A 24,289-nucleotide genomic window follows, 5' to 3' on the forward strand; every position below is an offset into this window, starting at 1 on the left:
GGCTTGACCTAAAACTGAGTAAACCACCCACTGCTATGCTTTCTCAGATGTGTCCTGGCCTGATTTAAGCCTATGCATACAATAAAGACATCCAAGATATTATGAACAGCTACTGAAGATTAAACAGAGACGTGGAGAGGTGTGGCTTTTCGCCTCCATGGGGAATTTCTCACATCATGGTCAGCCTCTGTGGAGATCGAAGAAACAGTAAGTCAAAGGAAGAAAGGAAGAGCCCATTTCTTTTTCAGAGCACATGCATCCTTCAGATGGTCCAGAGCCAATAAAATGATTAGAAAACCAACATGCATCCATCAGAAAATCTCCAGCTCAAATGGGAGGAAATGGATCCTCGTGCTGTCCTAGTAGTATATCGCTCTATACCTAAAGAAAAAACACACAGGAGAAAACACATTTAAAAACTAGCTGTCCTGTTGTCCAGCTGACAGAGACAATAAAATAATCACTTGTTTCAAGACTTTTTATGACCGAATCTTATTGTCTTGACATTCTACGTCCTGTTTTGTTTAACTTCAGAAAACAAGAGAAATTGTGCTAATGGATAAACGGGATTATTTAAATAGATCAATCTGGAAACTGAGAACAAACTGCTTTTATCCATTTACTTGACAGCTCTTTTGTAGCAGTTGTATGCTTCTTATAAACAGCTGACTTGTGTAACATATGACGTGACATTTTCTAATTGTTGTTGTAACTGATAAACTTCGATTTTAGATGTTCTCACCGGCACAATCCTGTTTTATTCCTGTTAAGTGTCATTTTTATGGCTTGTGCAAACTAAACTAAATGAATTGCAGTGCAGCTGAGCAGTGAGGATAGGAGGCCAGGGACAACCTCTAATAGTTTGATTCCAGTATCTTGTAGTCATATTTATTACCAGTTAATTAAGATGTTTCTGGCTTTGTAGGAAAGGACTTACATAACACAATGAAGCTTCCTTTAGTCAGTGTCTTCGGCTGAAAGGAAAATAAGGCACTGTGAGTGCTAAAATAGCGAAAAATATAACACAGATACAACTTTTGAGAGGAGAAATTTACTGTGTAAGTTAAACAAGTTCAACATTCTTTCTTTACTGTTCTTTGAAGCAGCAGAGGTCTCCCTGTCAAAAACAGAATATCACCCGCCAGCCTTTGGCTTGTTCAGAAAATACAACTTGACACAGTCTCATTATGAACATGGTGATCAGTCCGAAAACTCCACTTGGAATAAATATGGGTTGTAATAGCATGAAATATGTCCCAACAGTCACACCCATCTCTGATTTAGACGCATTTATGACCCCAGACAACTTTTTAAAAGGTTTCTGTTGGCAGAAAGGTGCAATCAACTAGTCAGTGATCAATCAAAATAGTATGGCAACCCCTGCTAGCTCTAGTTTACTGATTTACTGCTTTTGATGGCTTGATTGGTGCAAATATCACCCATGAACTATTTATTTTATTCCTATTGTTACTATAACTACTGGTGCTGCTGGTGCTGCTGATACCACAATTATTATTAATATTGATGAGGAGGAGGTGAAGATAGACACAAAGAAGAAAGGAGCAAAACAATCAATCACAACAAAGAAGAGGTTTCTTAGTCCCATGGTAAAAAACTATTTTCCTGTACACTAACTTTTGCCTTTGGGATCTGTTTGGACTGGACTTCTAGTAAATCTCTGTGCAGATCTGACCTCCAGCTCACCTAAAAACATCTCACTTGAAGCATCTGCATTGTTATTATTGAGAGTGGAGGGTGGGAGACACAGAGAAGGAGGGAAGGCAGTATGTTTGGTAGATTTATGTGTCCTTGTCTATCCAGTGCACTTTAGTAGGTGTTTGCCCTGTGCACAAGGGCAAAGACTGGCCCCTCTTGGTCTATCTGACCTAAGAAATCCCAAGAAGGACTTTTCATGTTTGGGTTTTCTGAACAGCTATCAATCCTCAGAAGAAGTGATGTGGCAGGAAGGAGCAGAAGGTCTGAACCTTACATGTTTAAAAGGTGATCAAAGTCCATTTTATGTGCAGGAGCTGTGAATCTTAACTGGACATTTTTAAGAGGTAGGCATGTCCCATGAGACACTATTTCCTATGAAAAGAAATGTTGATTTGGACGAACAGGTTTATTGATGTACCATTTAAAGTAGATCTTTAATCTTCAAACAGTAATTCCGTCACTTTAAAGTTGCCACTCATATAATCCCTTAATTTCCTCAGGGCGCCTCTTTTGTTTCACTGGTGTGACTACACTGCACTCCAGTGGCCAAAGGGTGCTAATATATTTGCTCCTCTAAATGGGCGTCCTCAAAATAAATAAATAAATAAATAAAAATAAAAAATAACTCCAATCATGCCTTTGTTCCAAGATGATCCACAGGCTGATGATCATGCTATTACATTGACCCCCCCAAAAAAACAGTGTGCTGTGCTGCAGTATCTTAAAACGTAGGGAAATTACACCACAACTGCAGAGAAACACTAATTTGCACACTCTTTCAAATGTGCTAACTGATTTGCCCCGTAGTAGTAGTCAATAGTAGTATTATCAGTAGTTGGTAGTAGTAGTAGTAGTAGTAGTAGTGGTAGCGGTATTGTGAGTTCAGTTTAAGGTTTTTACGTAACTCGGCCTGCCCCTTTAATGAAATAAGCTTTACGACCGTCGTCACGACATCACGTACATGCTTTACGACTGTTTGGGAGGCTGATTTAAAATGGAGTAGAGTCCAGAGCTACGAAGTCCGGTCAGGTAGCTTTATTTTCACCTTTACGTGGTTTTTACTTTATCGGGCTTTGACTCAATATTAAATTAGCAGCTGCAGCACAATGTCAGAAGAAAAGAAGTCCGGCTCTTTAGGTTTCTTTTCCAGCTACGACGATCTGAGCGACAGTAGCGACTCTGACGAGGAGGCGGACGGTCGGAGGAGGAAGCCGGGGACGGAGGCTACGGGTAGCGGAGCCGAGCCCTCCCAACACGGGACCAAACGGGCGGCAGGTGGAGCTCCTTTACCCAGACCTGACGAGCTCTTCAGCTCCGTGTCCAAGCCGGCGTTTCTCTACAATCCCCTGAACAAGCAGATCGACTGGGACAGTCTGACGGTCAAAGCCCCCGAAGAGGTAAAAATACGAAGCAGAGACGTGTCTCCACAAACTAACTTCAGGGAGATTTCAGGAGATTATAGCAGGATTCACACTATTAATCATGTTAATATGTTGAATACCGCAGTTGACCCCTTTGTAAACACGTCCACAGTTACCAGCATGACCGGATGGGGAGGGAGGGGACAGATTAGCCTACTTGTGCCCCACCTTACCTCCTATATATATGCTCTGAGGCTGAAGTGATTATGCCCTGAAGCCTACACTGTGGCACTGTCTGGTTGACAAGCAGAAATAAATCCCAGGCAACTGTCTGCAGGTGTGTTTTAACTAAATATTTGGCAGTAGAGCTGCAGTTCCTTATGCATTTGTCAAATATTTTACTTTCCATTGATCTGTTGGTCAGTCATTATTGATATATATTATATATATTAACATTTTGGTTCAGCTATTGATTGAAATCTTCAAATTGCTTGTATTGTTCAGGGAACAGTCTTAATACCAAATATATAAAATTTTCAAAAGTTGGGTTATCAACAAATTGTTAGCAGTATTTGGCAGAGTAGCATAGTCAGGACACAGTCGCCATCTTTTAGGCAGACGAGCTGTGACCAGTGTGTAGTGCGTAAGGTTATATGTTGTTATCTGTACACTGCTGCATGGGGACGGGGACAGAGGGAGTTGAAGCATGTATGTAAACACAGCAATGCTGCATGTTTCCAGGGGAACATTTTTTTTTATCAGTTTTCCTAATGATGCTTTTCTCTGTCACCTAAAGCCGGCCAGAGTGTTTAAGCCATGGAAGACAAATGCTGTGCCCCCTCCTGAGAGCTACGCTGCAGAGCCAGAGAAGAAGAAAGGGCCTCCTCCGGGTATGGACATGGCTATAAAATGGTCCAATGTGTATGAGGACAATGGGGAAGACGCGCCGCAGCCTTACACCGGCAACGCCCAGTTTCTACCCGCAGAAGAACAACCATCAGACTCAGGTCAGTCTATATATTATACTCCCTTATCAGTATTAAACTGATGAAATAATCACTGCCATCGACTTCATTCTCCATCAAACCAGGTGTTTCAGTGTATTACATTATACCAACAACTTACTCCTTGGTGTTGTTGAGCATGTTTGGAGTGCTGACCGTAGTTAAAGAGGAGCTATGCCTGGTCATGCACCTATTTGACCAGTGTATGTGTAATATTAAACATATACTGTATTAAAAATAAGTGTCAACAAACCACATACCACCCCAATAAAGTGTATGTGTGTTTGGAGAGGTCTGTGTATGCGCCCCACTGCCAAGTAAAGCCACAAAAAATGATCTGTGTGCTTGCATTTTTGATAAGTAAGTGGACTGTATGGACTTAACCCCAAGGAAAACTTTATAGATACCCGACAGTTCACCCATCTGGGGGGAAATGAATGTTGGGAATCACAACATTATACACAAGCTAAAAAAACACGACATGCTTTGGCTCGACTTTCTGCTTAGCTATAGTCTCCTGTTACATGTGAGAAGTGCGCTGTTGAGTAACTCAACAATCGTTATTTTCTAATCCTCCTTTCACTCCCCCAACAATCCTCCAACCCACTGCCTCCACCTCTCTGGTAATCAGATGAGGAATCAGACCAAGCATCCCTCTCTGCCAAGAAACGTCGAGTGGAGACCTTCCAGCAGAAGGAGAAGAGGAAGAGGGAACTGGGACAAGCCACCTCTGACAAGAACTTCGTAGAGGAAGAGAAAAGGATCCTTAGGCAAAAGATCGAGTGAGGCCGCCTGCAACAAGGCATCGGTGTCTATTTAAACATTTTATTTCAGCAGGTTACGTCCATCGACATTAGCACAGTGGTCAAGTTGGTGGTTTGTTACAAAGATACACAACCATTTTACCAATATGTTGATATACCATAATTTGCAAAATTTTAGTTGGTTAAAAGACAAGCTTTATATCAATATGTTATCAGGCCAAGACTGTGATATTCTCACAGACCAGATTCTGCTGACTAATGTCCCACATACATAAAGAAAATGCAGGTGCTTTACAGTCTGGCTCATATTTCCATAGTTTTGATCGTCATCCCTTTTATTTTTTACTCATCAGCTCTCTTCCGTAGAGGCTGCGATGAGGGATATCACTAGATACAGTTTTACGCTGTGCAGAGAGCACTGGGCATTACCAAACAAGTGATCAGAGAGATTTGGTTCCAGTCTGTCGTCACCTTCACTTTACTTCAGAATATGTAGTTTAGACAGTTGGGTGAAACGAGACGTAGAATTGTTGTAAAACACGGCAGTTTTCCTATAAATGAGGGTTTAGCCATCCTACTGTGACACATTAAATATTAAGTGTGGTCCTTTGGCTTTGTCTCTCTTTTGTTTGATTACTTAAAAGAACAATATCGTCTTGGTTTGGTGGTTTTCTTGGTCTGTGTTTGTGGTTTGTGTTGTATTATCCTAAATATCTATTCACCACTGAACTATGACTGTGCTTGTGTTAATACAGTGACTTTCCTGTAAAAATGTGATTAAAATGACTGTAAATATGTTCGAAACGGTCCATTTTCACAGCACACATTTTGATTTGTGACAGTAGGAAAGGCAAAGTTGTTACTAATAACATTAAATATGGCGTTGTTCCTTTCAAGTGTCCCAGTAAGTCATGGCAGTCTGCATGTACAATACCAGGACCCTGAAACCAAAGCAGCTAAATCGAACCTCGCCAGCATTAATTTTATTATTACCAGCTGTGACAGTGAGTGTGTGTCATCATGGTAAATGTAGCAGGAACTAAGCTCACAATGGCAACATCTTGACGGGCGTCACGGCTGATGGTCTTCCTGCTGTAACAGGTCAAAATGCCTTCAGTGAAAATGGTCTGTTGCTATTTAAAAACATGCGTGTTCTTCCTACTTACGGGCACTAGATGGCGCCTTTAAGCTACAGTAGAATTCACTCCCTTCGTGTTTATGGTGAAGTCTGCTGTACTGTGTAAATGTTGGCCACCTGAATCACAACCAGGGTCTGTGTATATAAGCAGGGACTCTGAGGAAGGGAGCGCTGATCTTCGATTTGGAAGTTTGTCTCATCTCAGTTCTCTTGAGATACTTGATGCATACGGACTGTTTATTCAGTCTCATGTACCTTGTATTACACAACACTTAACGTGTGATCTGAAATAAACAAACATCAGCTTCCTATATGTTTAGTGTTTATGTTTATTATTACAGAAGATTTATTGGAATATTGTACTGTTTTATGTTTATACCAACAAGTCTCCTCATTCAGTGTGAACAGTTGAATATAGATAATTTTATAGGTTTGTCTCCAGTGAGATTATTCATCATAAACCACACAGGCAATAAAAATATTTTACTGGAGAAAGTTGTTTTGTCAGTCATTTAAAGATATAAGTGCATTGTTGAAATCAACTTGAGGTCCATTTTTTCTGATAATGAATAAACAGCAAAGAGGCCGCACTCTGAAACCAAGTCTTAGAATTATTTAAAGTTATTATTGTTAGAATCCATAGAATAGACCAGACATTCCCAAATGTATTTATTCAATTTCTCTCTCCATTGGAGCAAATATAATGGTTTTCCAAGCATTTGAAAAAAAAAAAAAAAAAAAAAGGAAAGTTTGCACTTTGCAGCAGTTTAGTGATCAGAGGAATTCCTGGCCTATCTGTCATCATGGTTTGACATGAAATAGTGGTAAATATGCTTCTGATAAAATTCCAGCCTCCAGGTATGTTCCTGGCCTTGTCTGAAATGCGTACCTGGTCCTGCACAGCAGCAGCAGCAGACTGATTTTATCGGCCATGTTTACGAACAAATAACTCCTCTTTCCGCGCTGATTGTATGAGCGATGGCCAGAGAGGTCACATCCTTAAGTGTTTAAGAATTACTCACCTCACTGTCAGAGATGTAGCTGGAAATTTCCCAGAAAATTAGTGTTTTGCAAAGTGCTTTTCCTAGAATTGTTTGAAACTTAAATTCCAGCTTTTTTTGGGGGGATGTTGATTTGTTACTGCCTTCCTGGACTGGTGCCTCTGTGTTACTGAGATCATGTTACCAGAGGAAAGCATTGTTATCATCACACATGACTGACCTTATCTTCTTTTCATAAAAGGGAACGTCTTGGTCTCACTGTATCAGCATCAGTCACTGGGATCCTAAAAGAGCTCTGCTAAATGTTGCATCATTAGATTTTTCAAGGTCTAAATAAAATATTAAGGTTTAGATTTTGCGATCCCCAAGTGGATCTAAACAGTCGTAACTTATTAACTGAATTGAGACAGTCTGCCAATAACTCAGGACCAGTCAGTCACACTAACCGTTAATCACTGTGACACATTTACTGGAAGGTCAAGACCTCATAATGGCCATTGAGTATTCAGGGACCTTTACTGAGCTGGCTGTCTACAGCTGCTGCTATCTGACTTATGACATTTTCACACAGTCAGCACAATGTCGCAGCTTGTATGTAAATGTAGTCGTGGCTGTTGTGTGGTGCTGCAGGAGGCCCACCACCAACAATCCTGCTTTTTCTCTAATATAACAAGACGTGGAGTCCACAGCCACGATAGCTGCTCTGTGAAGCTTGAAGACACAGTCGTGCTTTGAGCTAAATGCTCAGCATGCTAACATATGGATGAGCTGCGAGTGATATTTAGGTTCATCATGTTAGGTTAGCCTGTTAGCGTGCTGCCATTTCCCAGTAAGCTGTATGTTTGGGGGTGTTTTCTCATGACCTTTTCTTTACCTGGTAGATAGAAAGTCAGAGAGCCTCTAAAGTCAGTAGAACGTATCCTTTAGGGACGTTGAATAAGGTCACAACAGTCCATCCAGATGTTGTTATGATATGTCATTTGAAACCAGAAATGTTATCCTCATGGCTGCTGTAGAGGAAAAGTCAGGCAATCAGCACAGTCATTAGGAAGCATCTTCTGGGAGCCATGTCTGTATGAAGTCAAAGCAACTGATCTAATGGCTGATGACATATTACAGCCTAAACCAAAGTGGTGGACCCAATGACTAACATTTTCTTTTCACATATTTCTGAATTTGTCTTGTTGCATACTCTCTGTGTCAATTTAGACTGCTGGTTTCATGTCAACACACTCGCCGTCTTGTTGACTCATTCATTCTTGGATGTTTTCTAGAGGCAAACAGTTGTTTTTCACACCAGCAATCTGGCCGATCTTGTGAAACAGATGTTCAGCAGAAAAGAAAAACCTCTGTGGGGCTGGAGACAAACGCATCCCTGTAACCTGACATTTGAGCTTTCACTTCAGATTTGAAGTGTGTTAACAACAGCGTGTTGTCAATGTGTGTTACTGTGTTGAAATCATGTGTTTTAGAGGAAAGAAAAAAGATCAGAGTTACACACTCACAGCTCAAAGTGAGCCATGGTCCATAAACCACAGGTTCTTCTCTCTTGCTTTCATATTGAGCATGGAGTGGAATTTTCCAATGATGGTCAGACAGTAACATAATATTGTAATTTACAGTAACATTGTGGTACTGACCAATGATTGCAGTCGAATATTTCCATAATTTCCCCCTTGTTTGAAGTTGACATTTCACTGTCATTCCTCTATACCACCTAAGAACATCTGTAAAGTTTCATCAGATACTCGGAAAAGAACAGCATCAGTCACACATGACGAGAAGTGATTATATCTAAAATCAACAGCACAATTTTTTGACATAAGCTTTTAAAAAATGGACAAAGTAACATCTTCAATCACACACTTTGTTTTTAAATGTCTTGCTCTGTAAAGAAAATTTCTCATTCAGACTCATTTTTTGATCCATTTCCATTAATTAATACCCAAAAAAGTCTAATCTCTGGCAGCCTTTTCATACATTTCTTATTTCTCATATTTTCCATATTTGTAGACCTGCCTGCACCAATGGAAACCAGCTCTCATAGGCATGTTATATAAGATGATTATATTTAATGGCTATAACCACAAAAATGCCAGCCAGCCAGAATGTCAGATCTTGACACTGTCTGAAGAAAACCATGTACCATGTTCCTCTAAAGCCTGAGAAAATACTCCTCATTCTTAAACTGTCTAAATGAACCATTTAAAAACCCATTGGAGTAGCTGAAAATTTCACTGTCACAAAGCTGAGAACTCTTAGCTCATTAAAAGTTGATATTTTAGAGAAAGAGATTTTTTTTAATGTAAAAATCTTTAGCACATTAAAGAGATACTTAAAGATAACACTTGAAAGAGATATGATATTTAGTTTTCACACAGACAGTGTGAACTGGAAGATTAACCTGTAAAGCTGAACATATTCAGCCTGATCACATGATGAACGCACTCTGAGGAAGGAACGTTGTCTTTGCAGCTCAGATGATGGGGAACAGTAGCAAGAGACAAGCAGTCTGACCTCCCGCCATGATAAACATGTCAGAGGTTGTCTGTTGATAAGGATATGGAGGAGACACAAAGACAGCCCAGGCTCTGTGTGTGTGTGTGTGTGTGTGTGTGTGTGTGTGTGGATGTTTCTAAATCAGCCGGCGGCGGTCAGCTAACCTGGCTGCCGGTCAGTAATGGAGGAGATACTATCTGTGTGAATTCTGTTATCTTGACCCTTGTCCCGTGCTTTGCCCAATCAGGTTTAAGTGGGTGCAGCGAGTTGTGTAAGTCTACACACACAGATCTTCAGTGTTTTTCTCTCCGCAGCGAAGATCTGGACGACTGCGACACAACACATTCAAAGTGTTTCTGATTGATCAAAATCAAGTCATATTTTTTCACGATGAAGCAATGAGATGATTTACAGAAAAACTTTTGCAAGTATTTTGATCATTGATTTATCATTTCAGTTATTCTTCAAACACAAATGTCAAACATTTACTGGTTAAAGCTTCTGCAACGTGAGGATTTTCTGCTTGTTTCTGTTTTATATTTCAGTAAATTCAAATCCTTGTTTTTCCCATGAAGACTGGGAAGTCACCAGTATTGTATTGTATTGTATTTATTTTGCAGTCTTTATGTTCTGTTAAAGGCAATGAAAATACGAATTATATACAAATAAGAAAAATTACAGATGAATCAATGATGAAAGCAGCCTTTAGTTCTGGCGACAGAAAGTAAAACTGGCACAGTGCAGTGGGGAGTTTGAGGATCATACAGGATGGATGAAATATCATTTTTCTGAGTTAGACTGCCTAATTTAGCTTCGATGAGTCACTGTGTGTGCTTCGGAGGTTCACTTTATTCCAGATGCTACAGCTGAGGAGGCCTTATTAGGTTTTAATTTTTGCTATGCATTTTACACAGCAGTCAGATGTTTCAGACAACATGAGCAAACAGGATAAATGGGTTAATATCCCACCAGGGTCAGGTTTATATCTAATAAGATAAGAGCTTATCTGGGGACCGGAGGAGATTATATGATGTTTGCTTGCACCAGCTCGAACATTAAATGCTTATGTTTGCACCAGTCAGTTCACTGATATTAGGATATTATGTGGAGGTTATAAGGGTTAATATGGTTGTTCCCAGCCTGATCACACAGATGCAGTAAAACTCTCCAGTTAATTATAGTTTGTTTCCATATGCATATAATGTTGGCATATGTACTTCAACTAGCTGCTGGTTAGCTTAGCTTAGAACAAAGAACCAGCACCTTTAAAGCACACTAACTGAGGTGTTTTATTTTGTCCGTTTAATTTATATAAAATCCAAAGTGAAAAAACAACTGTTCAGCATTTTACAGGGAGCTGTGTGTCAGACTGTTTCTCGGCCAGGACCAATAACTTTCTGGAGTCTCCAGCAAAATGTTTAATTAGTCCTTTAATTACACTGGCTTTTCTAAACAGACAGCTTAAATTAACATGGACTCTTTTGTTAAAGAGTTTTAGTGTCTAATTAGTGTCTAAATGGCTTTTACACCCTAATGAGAATTAACCTCTGGGGATAAAACTGACAGTTTTTCCTCTGACTGTAAGGAAATGATCAAATGTAAAGATGTTCAGTGTCTATACAAAATGTTGCCCGACTGAATTAAAGCTCAGATATATTTTTAAAAAACAAACTTTCACATCCACAACTGTCTGTGGATATAAATGCAGTGCGCTACAATAAGAGTTCCTTTCAGATTTTTTTCCCTCAGTAGTAAAATATGAGTGAATGGCTATGACAATAATGTGACTGTGGAACGTAAAGCAGCAGGCTCTTGGCAATGCTGCTTCGACAGGGATCATCCAGCCTAATTTATACCCTGAGAAAGGCTTGTGTCCATGGACATAAATTTAGTTGTGGTGTGCACTGAAAAAAAGGGAGGGCCCATAAACTGGCTGGGACTGAGAGAGAGAGCCAGAGACACAGAGAGAGGGAACAATGGTCAGCCATCAGGAGGAGAGCCCCAACAGCTGCAGAGCCCCGCATCACTACACACACTCACGTGCACACACAAATGTACACCCACACATATACTGGCTATTCTCTCTCTGCTTTCCTTTCTCTCACACACACACACACACACACACACACACTGTTGTCTTCCTCATACACACTCTGGTCAGGTCATTTGAAAGGGGGCCAGCTGAGCAGATGTTCTTCCACTGCCCTCACAAAGGACACAAGTGACTGGTGGAGGAAAAACCAAAGAAAGAAAAGAGAAAGGGAAACAAACTTCCTCATTTCCCTTGAGTCAGCAACAAGTTCTTGCTTTGGCATTTATTTAAATCTCCATTCATAAATCTTTTGTTCAGTTGTGTGCTGACATGGCTACACACAAGAAATGAGAGGAGCCATATGACAGTAAGATAAAGACCTGGAATATAAGTATGGAATTATTATCAGCAAAATGTACTTAAGTACTAAATGTAGACACATGCATCACTCAGCAGACTGGTCTTTATGTGTGGTATATTATTCTAAATTAGATTATTACATTATTATTTCTTTGCAAGTATTTTGATGTTGCATCTGGCCCAGACAGACAGACTTCAGCTCCTTTACATACTGTTATGTTTAGTCTGTTGATTCCCAACCGGAAGGTAGTTGGAAAGACTGTGGAGTAGCTCAGCTAAAATATTACATTATTATATTAGGAAAATAAACACACAAATGAATGTGATGATCATTATCATATTTATTGTCACAATAACCTTCCAGCTATAATATGCGGCCTGTAAAGTTTCCCACAGTGCCACAGTTAGTAGCACTAACAAAGCTGTTAAGTTATTAGAAAAGAGCAGACATATAATAAATGTGCAGCTTCTGGCACTCTAAGAGCCAACAGTATTAAAGCTACTGAAAATAAGGTAAAAATAGAGACCAAGCCTAAGCAGACAGGACTGTGGGCGATGCATTTGGGAACATAGAGCAATGCATCACACTTTATCGGCTCATTGGAAATGAAAATCTGAATTAAAGTATGTATAACTGTCGACCAGCTTCAGTGGAATGAAAAGTAAAATAACAGTGAGGAACAGTGTTTGCCTCAGGAATCAACAGAATAAAATGCAAGTGCACAAGTAAAGTATAGGCACCTCCAAATTGTTCTTAAGTATAGCATACGTCAAGCTATACTGAGTTACAGTCCTTTTCTTTGCTGACAACAAGCCATCATATGCACCACTGCATAACCTCAGGTATCATGTGATATCACAAGACAAGATCTCATTGTCAGGCATGCAAAATATTTCCAGTATGAAAATTGCACTAATTTCTGTTATTTGTCACAAAGAGGTTGCTCGTGCCATGTCGTGAGCTAATGAACAATTAAAACACTTATTCACAGTCCAGAGGTTTGTGTTATTCCTGATACATCTAATGTCTTTTCCTGAACAACCCCTGCTCTCGTTTGTTCTCTCTTTCACACACACAAACACACAATATGCAGCCTGCAGGTTTTGACCTGTAAATAACTGCCCAGACAGGGTCTAGTCAGTCCGTCGCTGAGGCTGAGGCGTCAGGGCCTACATGGCTCCTGCAGAGCAATAACAGATGCTTATCATGTTTTACTGAGGGGAGTGGAGGTGGTGGTGGTGGTGGTGGTGGTGGTGTGTGTGCGTGGGGGGGTTATTGTGGCACATAGAGGCCCTGTTGATGAATGGCTCTGACAATAAATGCCCTCAATCATGGGTAGACATTTTACCTTAGAAAATAGAGCCACAGTTATGCCAGGAGTGTTATAATGGATTCAGATGCTGTGTGTGTGTGTGTGTGTGTGTGTGTGTGTGTGTGTGTGTGTGTGTGTGTGTGTGTGTGTGTGTGTGTGTGTGTGTGTGTGTGTGTGTGTGTGTGTGTGTTTGTGCGTGTTTGTGCGTGCGTGTGTGTGTGTGTGTGTGTGTGCTTTAAAGAGGGAGGTCTGCAGAGTGCATGTGCACTCATACACCCACTGCAGCTTTTCAGCAGCTCATCCTCTTGCACATTCCGAGTAGAGGCAACAGCAAACAAATGGCTTAAGGTTCAAGTGAAGTATGTTTCATTCCTTTCTCCGCTGTCTCGACTGCTCTTAAAGCTGCGGGTTGTGCTGCGAGCGGGGACAGGGGTTAGATGCAAGGTCAATGAGAAGAGGATTACTCAAGATACACTTCAGATAAAAGTGTCAGTCCAATAATCGGCAGTGATCCATCATGTACCAGGCTGCGCTTTGGGGATGTGGGATAAAAAATAGCCTTCATGTTTTTTGCACTAATGAAGATGTACCTATGAAAAAGACAAATTCCTCATGACAAACGCAATCCGGCTCATTTATAAAGAGGTAACAGATGAGTCGGTGCTGCCAGGTTATCGCCATCCTCATTATTGTTTCTTGCTGAGACCAACACTTTTCTCTTTCTCTGCAGAGGGTCAAGCACATTTTTTCCCCCCTGAGATGAGAGTTGTTTTCCCCGCTGTTTGCTGAAATGCCTTCACAGCTACCAGTGAAGGTGGTAATTTGAAGTCTTGGCTTGCTGCTCCCCAACTGAATTTAATTCACATTTCAGGGACAAATATGTGTTGAATTTCAATGGAGGGGCTGGAGCTCTCACATACCATCACCCAGATTTAAACCTACAGCAAATCCTACAGTCCTGTAGTCTGGATGGGACAAGATCACATTTATACATATGCAGTACAAAAAAAGTAAACACTGATGTTATTTGGAGCAATTCTCAGCATTACAAGTATTTTATAAAGTTAAATATAAATACTTAAGCACAATTCATAGGAACTTGTATTGACATATTTACATTTCATGCTACTCTAAACTTTACTTCAGGGGAAAATACTATACATTTTGGTCCATTGCATTTATTCTTAAACTAAAGTTACTTTTCAGATAAAAAGCTTCATCCAAAATATATCATCACCTTCTAAATATGATGCAGATAAAATGACCCAAAGTTAATACAGTAGTGAAAAGACTCCACCTTCATGGTGTTAAAATGCTGCCTGCACATCAGTGCGTCAGTAAACACTTTAATGATATATATGATAAATATATTCTCTGTCACAGGGGCCGTTCTGTGTAATAATAACTGAACGATTCACTAACATTTTCAGCTCTATGGAATACTTTCTGCTGCCGAGCCAGTTATAGGTACTGTTGTTTTCACTGTCCTCCATTTGCAACTGATCTGAAATCAGTACATTTATTGATTTGATTTTCACATCTTATCTTCATCTTGAAGTCACATCTTATCAAAAACATCCTTCATAAATCACTTTTATTGTAGTCATGTTTTTACCCTCTATGTTTTTAAAAATTACTGAATAGTGTTTGTCCTTTGTATTCATTGCTGTATCTATAATGACCTTATTTTACTTTATGTTTGTTGCTTAACATGATGCAGTACGACACAAATTATACAGAGCTTGTGACTAATTGCTTTATTAATGGTTAATAAAGCTTTATACATCAGTAATCAGTTTGGTTGCCAGGTTGTAACTGATGTTTATTATTTTTCAGCAGGACATTTGCTTAGTTTTTTAGTTGTTTAATTTATCACGAAGACCCCCTCCTGTCAAATGGCTTCAACCCTGACCTTCTGGAAATGAAAAGCAGAGCACCTGGGACAAAATGAGTTTCTTTAACAAAACTTAATTAATGGCATAGTTCATGTTTGAAACTACAGGACTCCTGGTTAAAGTTAGACCTCTTATATTTTATTAATGATATGTAAATTGAAATCTTGTGGCATAATAAAAAAAAAACACATTTTATCAATACTGTTCAGACATTTGTAATGTTTCTGCAGACTGGTGACTGACTGAGGACTTTTTAAAACATTAGAGCAGAAGGGATTATCACAACTTGGCAACCCACACCTTCTTCTTATTCATAGCTTATCAGTGATCTGCAAAGTAGAGCTGTAACTATTGGCTGATCAGCTGATTCACAGACGATTAACCTGCAACTCTTTTTTTAAACTTGAGGTGATTTTTTTTTATTAAAATGCTAAACACTTTCTGTGGTGCCAGCTTCTCAATTATAAGTATTTCTTATGTGATTGTAAACTTAATGTTTCTGGGTTTTGGACTGAAAACAAGCTATTTGATGAAGTCACCATGGTCTTTAATGAAACATCTTTAGTTAATTATGATTATGGCATTTTTTACTGTTCTCTAACTTTTTTATAGACCAAAGATTAATCAAGGAAATTATGTGAAGCGTGATGATAGACAATAGGTGCTTGCATTTTAAATGTGAAAATAAAGGGTTCACTTGTGCTTGTCTTTCACTGTACAATAAAGCTTCTACAGATTTAAATCACAGCCAGTTTCGAGCTACATGCCAAACTCAGTTTAGTAGGAAATTCTGCAACTTTCTGTAACTGTAGCTTCCATGAATTTTTCCCTCACTATCTGCTAAGTCCCTGAACTCTGAGCCAGAAAAATATTCCAAAAATCTGAGCTGCAAACATGATGAGAGGGAGAGGTGAGGCGCTAGAGAGAGAGGAAGAGAGAAGAAGAGAGGGAATGAGAGGGAGGGAGGCAAAGTGTGTGTGTGTGGAGTAGAGAGAGGGAGAGAGGGAGAGAGGTGGTGCAGTTTAGCACAGTGATCAGGAGTGAGTGAGGCGACAGAGCGGAGGTGACAGCGGAGAATGGAGAGGAGCCCGTCCGCCCGGCGAGCTTTGACCGCGGCGAGCGAGGAGAACCCACTCGGCTCTGTCCTTCTGGAGCCAGCGTGCTGAAAGAAAGCGGGAGGAATAAACTGGGGGCAAAGGAAAGGAATGGCTGATCCTCTGCGGAGGACTTTACTAGCGAAACTCCGGGGGAAGAAATCCAAGAAAGGAGCGACGGTCGGCGGTGGATACGGCTCTGCGGCTGCAGCCGCGGCGAATGGGGGCCGAGAAGGTAAAGAAAAAGTTTTGCAAATGCAGCGAGACTCCGACGAGGCTCGCCCGGTGGTGTTGCTCACTGGGCTGGATTGCACGTCAGAGAGAATGAGTGCGTACGAGAATTGTGTTGACGGGGCGATGGTGCAAACAGGGGGGGTTGTGATAGTCCGGGAGAGCTGCGCAGCGGAGTTGCCCGGCGCACGTCCCCAGAAGCGGAGCAGCGGGGGCAGGGTTCGGGTTAATGAGGAGCTCCTGGGGGTCTCACTTCAGAGAGACGCGCAGTTTGGGGGGCTTGTATTCAGGGAAGGAGATAGGAGCCAGCAAGGACCCAGATCCGCTGACAAAACCAGCGGGGTCCCGCTCGGTGGACCGCATGTCCAGAGAAAACACTTCGTCTCGGTTCCGCGGCAGCGCAGCGTCGGGGATTCAATCGGGTTTGGGGACAATTCAGATCACGTATTGTACCGAGCACGGGCAGAGGCGCACAGCGGGGGCGGTAAACCTCCGGAGGGCCGGGCAGCTGCTGCTGGTAGTGAGGGGACAGAGCCCAGAGACAGGGGACAGCCCCGGCACATGGCAGGGACTGTAGTGGCTGCGCATGAGCGCAACGCCAACTGGAGCTTTGACAACAACCCAGCTTTGGAGACGAGCTCGCCGAATTGCGCGGCACTTGTGTATCCAAACTGTGTGTCGAGAAACACGGAAGAAAACATTTTAATCAGAAACATTGAGAGCTATGAGCCAGAGTACACAGGGGACATCAGAGGGTCTGCAGGTGGTCTGCAGAGCCCCACCGTCTTCCCCACGGAGTTAGAGATACGCGACATTAACATGGCATCCCACGGCCCACTCAGATACCCCTTAGACAGTGAAGATGAGGATTATTATGATAATGAAATTCTGCCTTTTTATGAAACTATCAGAGTGAAAACTGATGGCGATAGGGCGGAGGCTGCACACACTGAGGTGCCACAGTCTGGCCAGGACAAAGGACAGCTTGATGACTGTGACAGCGCTCAGGAAACAGACAGGCTTAGGAACCAGCTGAAAGAAGCTTATTACCTGCTCATCAATGCTATGAATGATATCAACCAGGATGTCCAGCACATTAGTAGTGGTTTAACTGAGCAGCAGGCCACCTCCTCCTGTAGCAGCCACTCCAGAGACAGCCTGTGCTCGCGCTTATCTGCCAAAAACATGGACAGTGACTCCTGGTCCTCAGGAGGAGACCACAGCCCTCAGCAGGTGTCTGACACTGACTCACTCCTGCTCTGCCTCAGTGGGAACTCTGAGTCAGGACTCAAAAGCAGGCTGAACAGTAAGAGTATGGTGGACCTCTCTCTGACTAAGACAAGGCCCAAATTACTGCGCTCTGCTAGTGACGGAGCTTTCAGGTATCCAGGCGTCTGTATTCAGGTCCCTGGAGCACAGAATCCAGAAATCTGTGATGATAAAGAGGCTGCAGAGACGAAAGAGGCTGATGGAGCGAAAGTCAGAGGAGTGGGCGAGCTGTCAGACCACAACGCCATCAGCAGCGATGAGCAGCTACAAGATGCTGGTGGCGAGGAGGAGCGTGGCGGGCAGCTCAATGAGAGCAGCGGCTCGGTCAACAGCCTCACAGGGTCCTCAGACAGCAACGCTGAGGCATCGACGCACCAGGGTCACGACAACAAGCAGGAGCTAATCGGAGTCCGAGGGCAGGGGGCCAAGTCCGTCAACAAGGGCCACGGCGTCACTGTCAACAAGATGCAAGCGTGGATGCACAAGGGCCGCCTGCTGTCTTCAGAGATGAAGCAGCGTATAGAGGGCTCATCTTTGTCCCGTGGTGGAGGCCAAAACCCGGAGCGGCCCTGTCCCCAGGTTAGCCTCGGAGGGTCTAAACCTGGGGTCCAGACATCCAGCCGAGGGGTTAAATCTGCAAAGGCAAAATCACCCACAGCCAAGTCACCGCGACAGCAGCAGCCAGGTAGGAAGGCTACACGGAGTGGCCTCAACTCCCGTGGATCCTCTAAAATCAGAGACCTCTCACCCTCCTTCCTCCCGTCTGATTATTGTCATCCTCCTCCACTCATAGTAAACTCCGTCTGGTGGTGGTCCACCCTGCACTCCTCCTCTTCTGGATGCAAAGCAAAGGGACGAGACACCTCAGATCTCTTTGCTTTCCTTTTAGGACTCTCTAACCGGTGGCGGGTTCTGTCCTTCACACTAATTTAGGTGCATTTTTAACACTGAGTTCATAGCACTTCAGGTTGTAGGCCGGATCACTCACAGTGTAGTCCAGTAACAACTAACTCACTCTCCTCTGCTAGTTGCGGTGTTGTTTTTTCGTGGTGTTGGTGATGGGTTTCGTTTGTTTGTGTGTGTTTGTGTACATTGTATTTGTTGTTGTTCAAAATGCCAAATGATTTTCTTGACTGTTCTGTCATGTTCTGCTTGTGATGTGGTGCTAAAACATGAAAGCATCTGTATCGTGAAACCATTTAGGTGTCAGCTTTAATGAAAATGAGTCTAAACAACATTTACTCACTTGGTAAAAACCATCTCACCACAATGTCTGTTTAGTAGCTGTTCTGGAGCTTTCAATCATATCCCCCAGTCTGCCTCAGCAGATGATGTTTGCCCAGTTTTCCATGAAATTGTAGCTGTTCATATTTCCATTTTCTCAGCATGTTCAATATTTATCGCTCATGTTTCATTAAAAGTGAAGACTGATAGTTCAGGCTTGACCTCTGACACTGCACTTGATAAAATAATCTCACCACAGAGTCTGTTTACCCACTTTTTATGCCCACTTTCCATAGCATTTGCAGAAATAAATGCACCGACGTTGCAGTGGCGATCACCTACATTACACTTGTTGCACACTCTGCATGTTTATGGAGTTGCCATGTCTTCGGTTGTAGCACACAGCTCAGTTTCACCACGCTGACCTGAACTGACTGCAAACAAGGCTGTGAGCCAGTTTAATCACAGGATTCGGAAACTGTGTGTGGAAAACTTCCCTATTGACATGTGTTTCAGAGGATGTGGAAATGTGCTCGCTTTGTATGGATCAAAAACATAACCATCGTCCCTTTTTTACTCTACCACCCAACGTCCTGCCCTCTGTTAACAGTTTCGTATGTGTTTGGATGTTTATGAGTGCCAGCTTCCGTGTCTGCGAGTGTGTATGTTGTTCTGACGATGTTTCCAGAGTAAACAGATGACCTGCCCTGTTGTTGACTGTCAGTTTGCCGTGCTGCTAGAAATAGAGTGTGATCTCTGAGGCCGCTGAGCGGAAGGCCCCCGTGTTTGACTTCCAGCCGCCGTTGGCACAGCATAGCTCCGACTTTTACATTGATTCCCTCTGCTGTGTTTCGGTTAAAGTAAAGACAAGACTTCTCTTCATATTAGTTTCCAAGGTCTCTTCCCCCCTTGACTCTCATTTTTTCCCCCATTTTGCTCAGCTTTCCCCTCTCTCTGTCCCCACTTAACTTTTCCACAGCTGTGGCCAGAGGAATCCAAAGCAGGGGAGAAGCCACTGCAGTTATTCTCTGTGGTGGTTGTGTGTCTGTGAGTGTGTGTGTGTGTGTGTGTGTGTGTGTGTGTGTGTGTGTGTGTGTGTGTGTGTGTGTGAGTGTAGAGCGGGGGGTCGGGGGAGGGGGGTTGGGCTGTCATGTCGCCTTCCTCCCCAGTCATTTGCTCTGGACAGCTCCATGGTAACTTGCATTTTAAAGAGACTCTGGATTGAATATTTAGGATGCCATTCCTGTTGTTTAACTTGTTTGCGTTGTGTCACTTAACTCCCCTCCGTGAATGAACAAAATGAAGGGCGATTAAGTATTTATTAAGGTCAGGACTGGGCTTATCTTGCCCCCGTGGGCCTCCCAGCACCTCACAATGACCCGTTTAAAAAAAGAAATGCCAAAAGCTTTCAAAAGCAGTGAATTGCTTGTCTTGGCTTCAAACTCTTCATTGAGTTTATGGGTGTATTCGGACTTTATGCAAATATTTGTATATGTTTTTCCTTTCTAAAAATAAGCTTGTCCCTCCCCTGGAGTACTCCTTAGAAATTAAACTCCACTATGAAGTCATAGGGCAACGTAAAGGATTAATTAGACTGGAGCTAATTTATTTCTGCTCTGACTTGTCCTTTAATTACTTTCTGAAAAAAAAAGTAGATTATCACCCACAGCTGAGTTTAGATATCGAGCACATGAGCGTGCATATGCACATCTCCGTTGTGTACATGCATGTTTGTATTTGCAGCTGGGTGGATTTACAGTTTTGCGCTGCAGCGCTGTGGCAGAGCATTGGCGTGGCAGCAGGTAGGCAGTATCCAGACGTCATGTTTTGGCCAGACCTGAACTCAGGAGTGGTGTGTCAGTCAAGCCTGAAGTTGAGACTGAGCCATAGACACCACAAACAGAGGAGATCCACTCCCTGGAGGCAGATAGTCTTTTCTTTGGCTGCCTTTTTTTAAGTGCTTTGTCCCTTTCAGCTGTGGTTCATATTAACAGATCATGCTCAGACTACATGGCTGGAAATACTTAAGGAGTGAAATTACTTTTTGCATCTCAGCAAAAACAGCTTCTAAAAGAATAGTTTTTTTTTTCGCTCTCTGGCAGTAAGTCACATGAGAAGATCAATACCAGCCACATATCTGGCTATTAAATATGAAGCTACAGCCAGCAGTGTCCGCTGGTTGCCTGGCATCTGGTTCTGGACAAGAAGTGGCGTGGCACACAAACCACCTCTAAGCCACATCTGGTCATTTTTACACAATTTTGTATGAATAAAACAAAAATGACATAGTTTGTAATTAAATGATGAACGTCAGAGATGCTGGTTGGCAGATTTTGTCACCGTTAGACAGGGCCAATCTGGCTGCTTCCCCCTGTTTCTAGTTTTAATGCTAAGCTAAGCTAACCGGTTGCTGGCTGTAGTTTCATGTTCACCCCACGAAGGTGAGAGTGGTGTGGTTCCTCTTGTCTGATTCTAAGTGTATTTACCAAAAATGTCCAACAAATTCCTCAACAAACCAAACACATAAAGTATGAAGTAAAGACACGCTCTGGATTAGATTTACAGCTATTGCTCAACATTTTGATCACATTAATTCCTGCTTGCTCAGTGGATTTAAAGTAGTTATGAGTTGAGGGTGCAGGTGTAACACAATCCTCCTCGACTGCTGTCAAGTCATGTCAGAACGATGTAGTGTTCGGTCTCTGCATTGTGCCAAAAGCCTTGTTACTGAGACGTTGTTTTCTTTTTTTTTTTCCTCACATGAAAACACGTGGCTGATGGTGGAAGTACAATAATTTGTCTTGTCTAGTGTGATTGATCTTGGACAGATTTATGGAGGATGGTGGCTCTAAAGACAGATCAGGTGACGGAGGAGAAACTTGAGCCATTAGGGTTCGTCCCAGGATGGTTTATGAGGCCGATGGCTCACATGATGGTGTCTGCTGAGAGTGTCGGGCAAACACTAGCAGCTTGTTAGATACTGATTAGCAGGTGGCAGCCTTTTTGCCAGGAGCTGCTGAGCTTTTCAGTGACTTGTCTTACTTTTACCAGTGTTTTTGGACTGAATTGGCGCAAACTGTGAGTCCATGTGCCTTTTTTTAGATTGTATGGTCCCTCCCCTGAAGTTTTTTCAACAGACACAATGAGACAGGACAGAGGAGCAACTGGAAGAGCTGCAACATTGAAAGGAATTTAGTTTTCAAGCCAACACACTGAGGAGGAAGGGATATTAGCATTAGCAGGCTGCGCTGCCGTGACGCCTCAGTGGGATGCAAGTGTTGACATGTGATGCAACCCTGGACGATCTCCGCTCTGCCCTGGTGTAAAAAGAAAAATCTACATTGAGAATCCTAATTACCATATGAATGAGTGTCAACAGGGAATGTATGGCACACAGCAAAAGATTCCCTCTGAAGAAGGTGGGGGGGGGGGGGTCTCAAACTCTGTATACACAACAAAAGTGTTGTCTGTATGGAGGAGAAAACTAGCTGGTGTGTGTTTTGCACTTATCAAAAGAGGAGCCTCTATGAAGGAAAAGGAATTTGGGAAATAAAAGAAAAGCCTATGGGAAAGCAGATCAAGTGTTTTTCGTCTTAGAGGAGAAAACGACTCAGGCACTCAGAAGATTTAGACATGAATATAATTGGGTTTACTGTCAGGCTCACATGGCGCAGGTTCATACCAGCACATCCGGGAAATAAGCTGTTTTCTTTATAAGTTTGCATTCCTTTCAGCACCTCAGACAAACCCGCAACGCTCCTCCCCGTCCACCTCTCCCTCTCTGCCGTGCCCTCTTCGTTTTCTCACAGCACCTTTGTACGATGCGCTGTGGCCATCTGTTACCTTCAGGCCAGGGGCGTGAGTTTTCCACGCACTGAACACATCAGCTGTAAACCGTGGCGGCACAGGCTTCGTCAGCTCTGTTATGAGATTTTTAATAGAAGAGTCTTGTTCTTTGGCTCTGCATTGTGTTTATAGGCACTTAGATGGTCACCTGAAGGTCAATAAAGATCATCTCCCCCTTGAAGTTCTTCTTAATTCATATACACCAGACTGCAAATAACGATTATTTTCATCATCAGTTAATCCACATATTATTTTCTTGATTAATCAACTTCTTGCCTGATCTAGAAAATGTAAGAACATTGTTAAAATGGCACAAAATAATTTCTTAAAGCTCAGTGTGAGCTCTTCAAAAATGAGAAGTTGAAGCTTTAATTTTCTTTTGAATTTTATCATCTAATGATCAAACTAGTTCATTTTCTGACCACTGACTAATAGATGAATCGTTTGAGTTTTATTTTCCTAATAGTTAATTTTTGATAAAGACATCAAGCCTCTCTCTCTTAAATGATCCACCTTCATATCAAGCTCTTGTATTCTTTGTTCCTGTGCCTGAGAAAATGTCTTTTTAAGTAAATATTACAGTTAACACCTTTAGACATAACTATATGTTGCATTTTAAATATAATTTTTAGGAAGAACAAACAGGGAAACCATTATCTGTTTTTCATCAGGCTGAATGCTCTGCAGTACAAACACTGTCTGACATAATCATATTTCACTTTAAGGGTGTTGAAGAGGAGAATTACTGACACGCTGGGAGCTGACCGTTTGACAGCAGTGAAAATGGCTAAAATCTCACTTATTAAGTGGAACCGGTGGCCGTGCTGCTGCTCCGGGAGGGTGTTGTGACACCGGTGAGGCTGTAAATCTGGAGCCGTGGTCTGGAATGCTGCTCATGTCAGAACACGCTTCCTCCTCCAGTTATGAAAGACCCCTCAAAGGAGATGGCATGCTGACAACAGCTCCATGCACAACCGTCTCACCTCGGTTCAGTCTCGCGTTACAGGACCGAGCACTGGCTGTTTGTCCCCTTCCTCCCACAAAGTTCTCCCTTAATTGATATCACGCTTGCTTACACTTTCAAATGATCCCTCCTTACCTGATTCCTACAGTTTATTTCATTCCTCCTCATCCACAGGTGTGTGATTCTTCGTTTTTTTGCGAAAAACAAACTTAGTTTCTATCTCTTAAATGTTTAATTTGTAAGTTTTGTCTCTGTGCCTTTGTGTGTTTAAATGTATCATCTTTTTAATCTTAATTATCCTCATTTAATATACATTGAGTTGCCAGTTTATTAGGTACACTTAGCTTGAAAGTAATGCAGTCCAATGCAACAGCCCTGCGACGACTCCGGCCTTCATGGAGGTTATAATTTCATGTCATGTCATTTCAAACAGAAGTAAAAGCAGCGCTTGTAGACGGAGTTTAGAGGGTTACAAGGAACTGCCAGGACAGAACAGCTGAAAACAAACCATGGTAGATTATTATAGCCTCCCAGCTCGGGCCTACACATTAACTCATGGGACTCAGTGCAGAGCCAGA

At 42.2% G+C, this 24,289-nt stretch overlaps 2 protein-coding genes across 3 annotated transcripts in view; both read left to right on the plus strand.

The window, feature by feature from the left end:
• The first annotated feature begins 2,682 nt into the window (after window positions 1-2,682).
• On the plus strand, window positions 2,683-6,478 carry cunh1orf52 (chromosome unknown C1orf52 homolog). The gene is made up of 3 exons (XM_071486426.1): window positions 2,683-3,113; window positions 3,874-4,084; window positions 4,713-6,478. The coding sequence occupies exons 1-3, from the start codon at window positions 2,823-2,825 to the stop codon at window positions 4,865-4,867; spliced, it is 657 nt and encodes a 218-aa protein (XP_071342527.1). The 5' UTR covers window positions 2,683-2,822; the 3' UTR covers window positions 4,868-6,478.
• A 9,581-nt stretch (window positions 6,479-16,059) lies between these two features.
• syde2 (synapse defective 1, Rho GTPase, homolog 2 (C. elegans)) overlaps window positions 16,060-24,289 on the plus strand; it is a 46,132-nt gene continuing 37,902 nt past the window's right edge. The window contains exons 1-2 of one of the 2 annotated variants that reach the window (XM_071486428.1): window positions 16,277-16,412; window positions 17,320-18,362. In XM_071486428.1, coding sequence (XP_071342529.1) covers window positions 17,474-18,362 — 889 coding nt within the window. In that variant the 5' untranslated portion in view covers window positions 16,277-16,412; window positions 17,320-17,473. Of the gene's footprint in view, window positions 18,363-24,289 lie in introns of both variants that reach the window. The other variant, XM_071486427.1, reaches the window with a different exon arrangement.

This window comes from Trachinotus anak, unplaced genomic scaffold (genome assembly GCF_046630095.1).
Source record: "Trachinotus anak isolate AG129_WGS33_773 ecotype Australia unplaced genomic scaffold, CSIRO_AGI_Tana_v1 ptg000010l, whole genome shotgun sequence".
In the NCBI taxonomy this organism is placed as follows: Eukaryota; Metazoa; Chordata; class Actinopteri; order Carangiformes; family Carangidae; genus Trachinotus; species Trachinotus anak.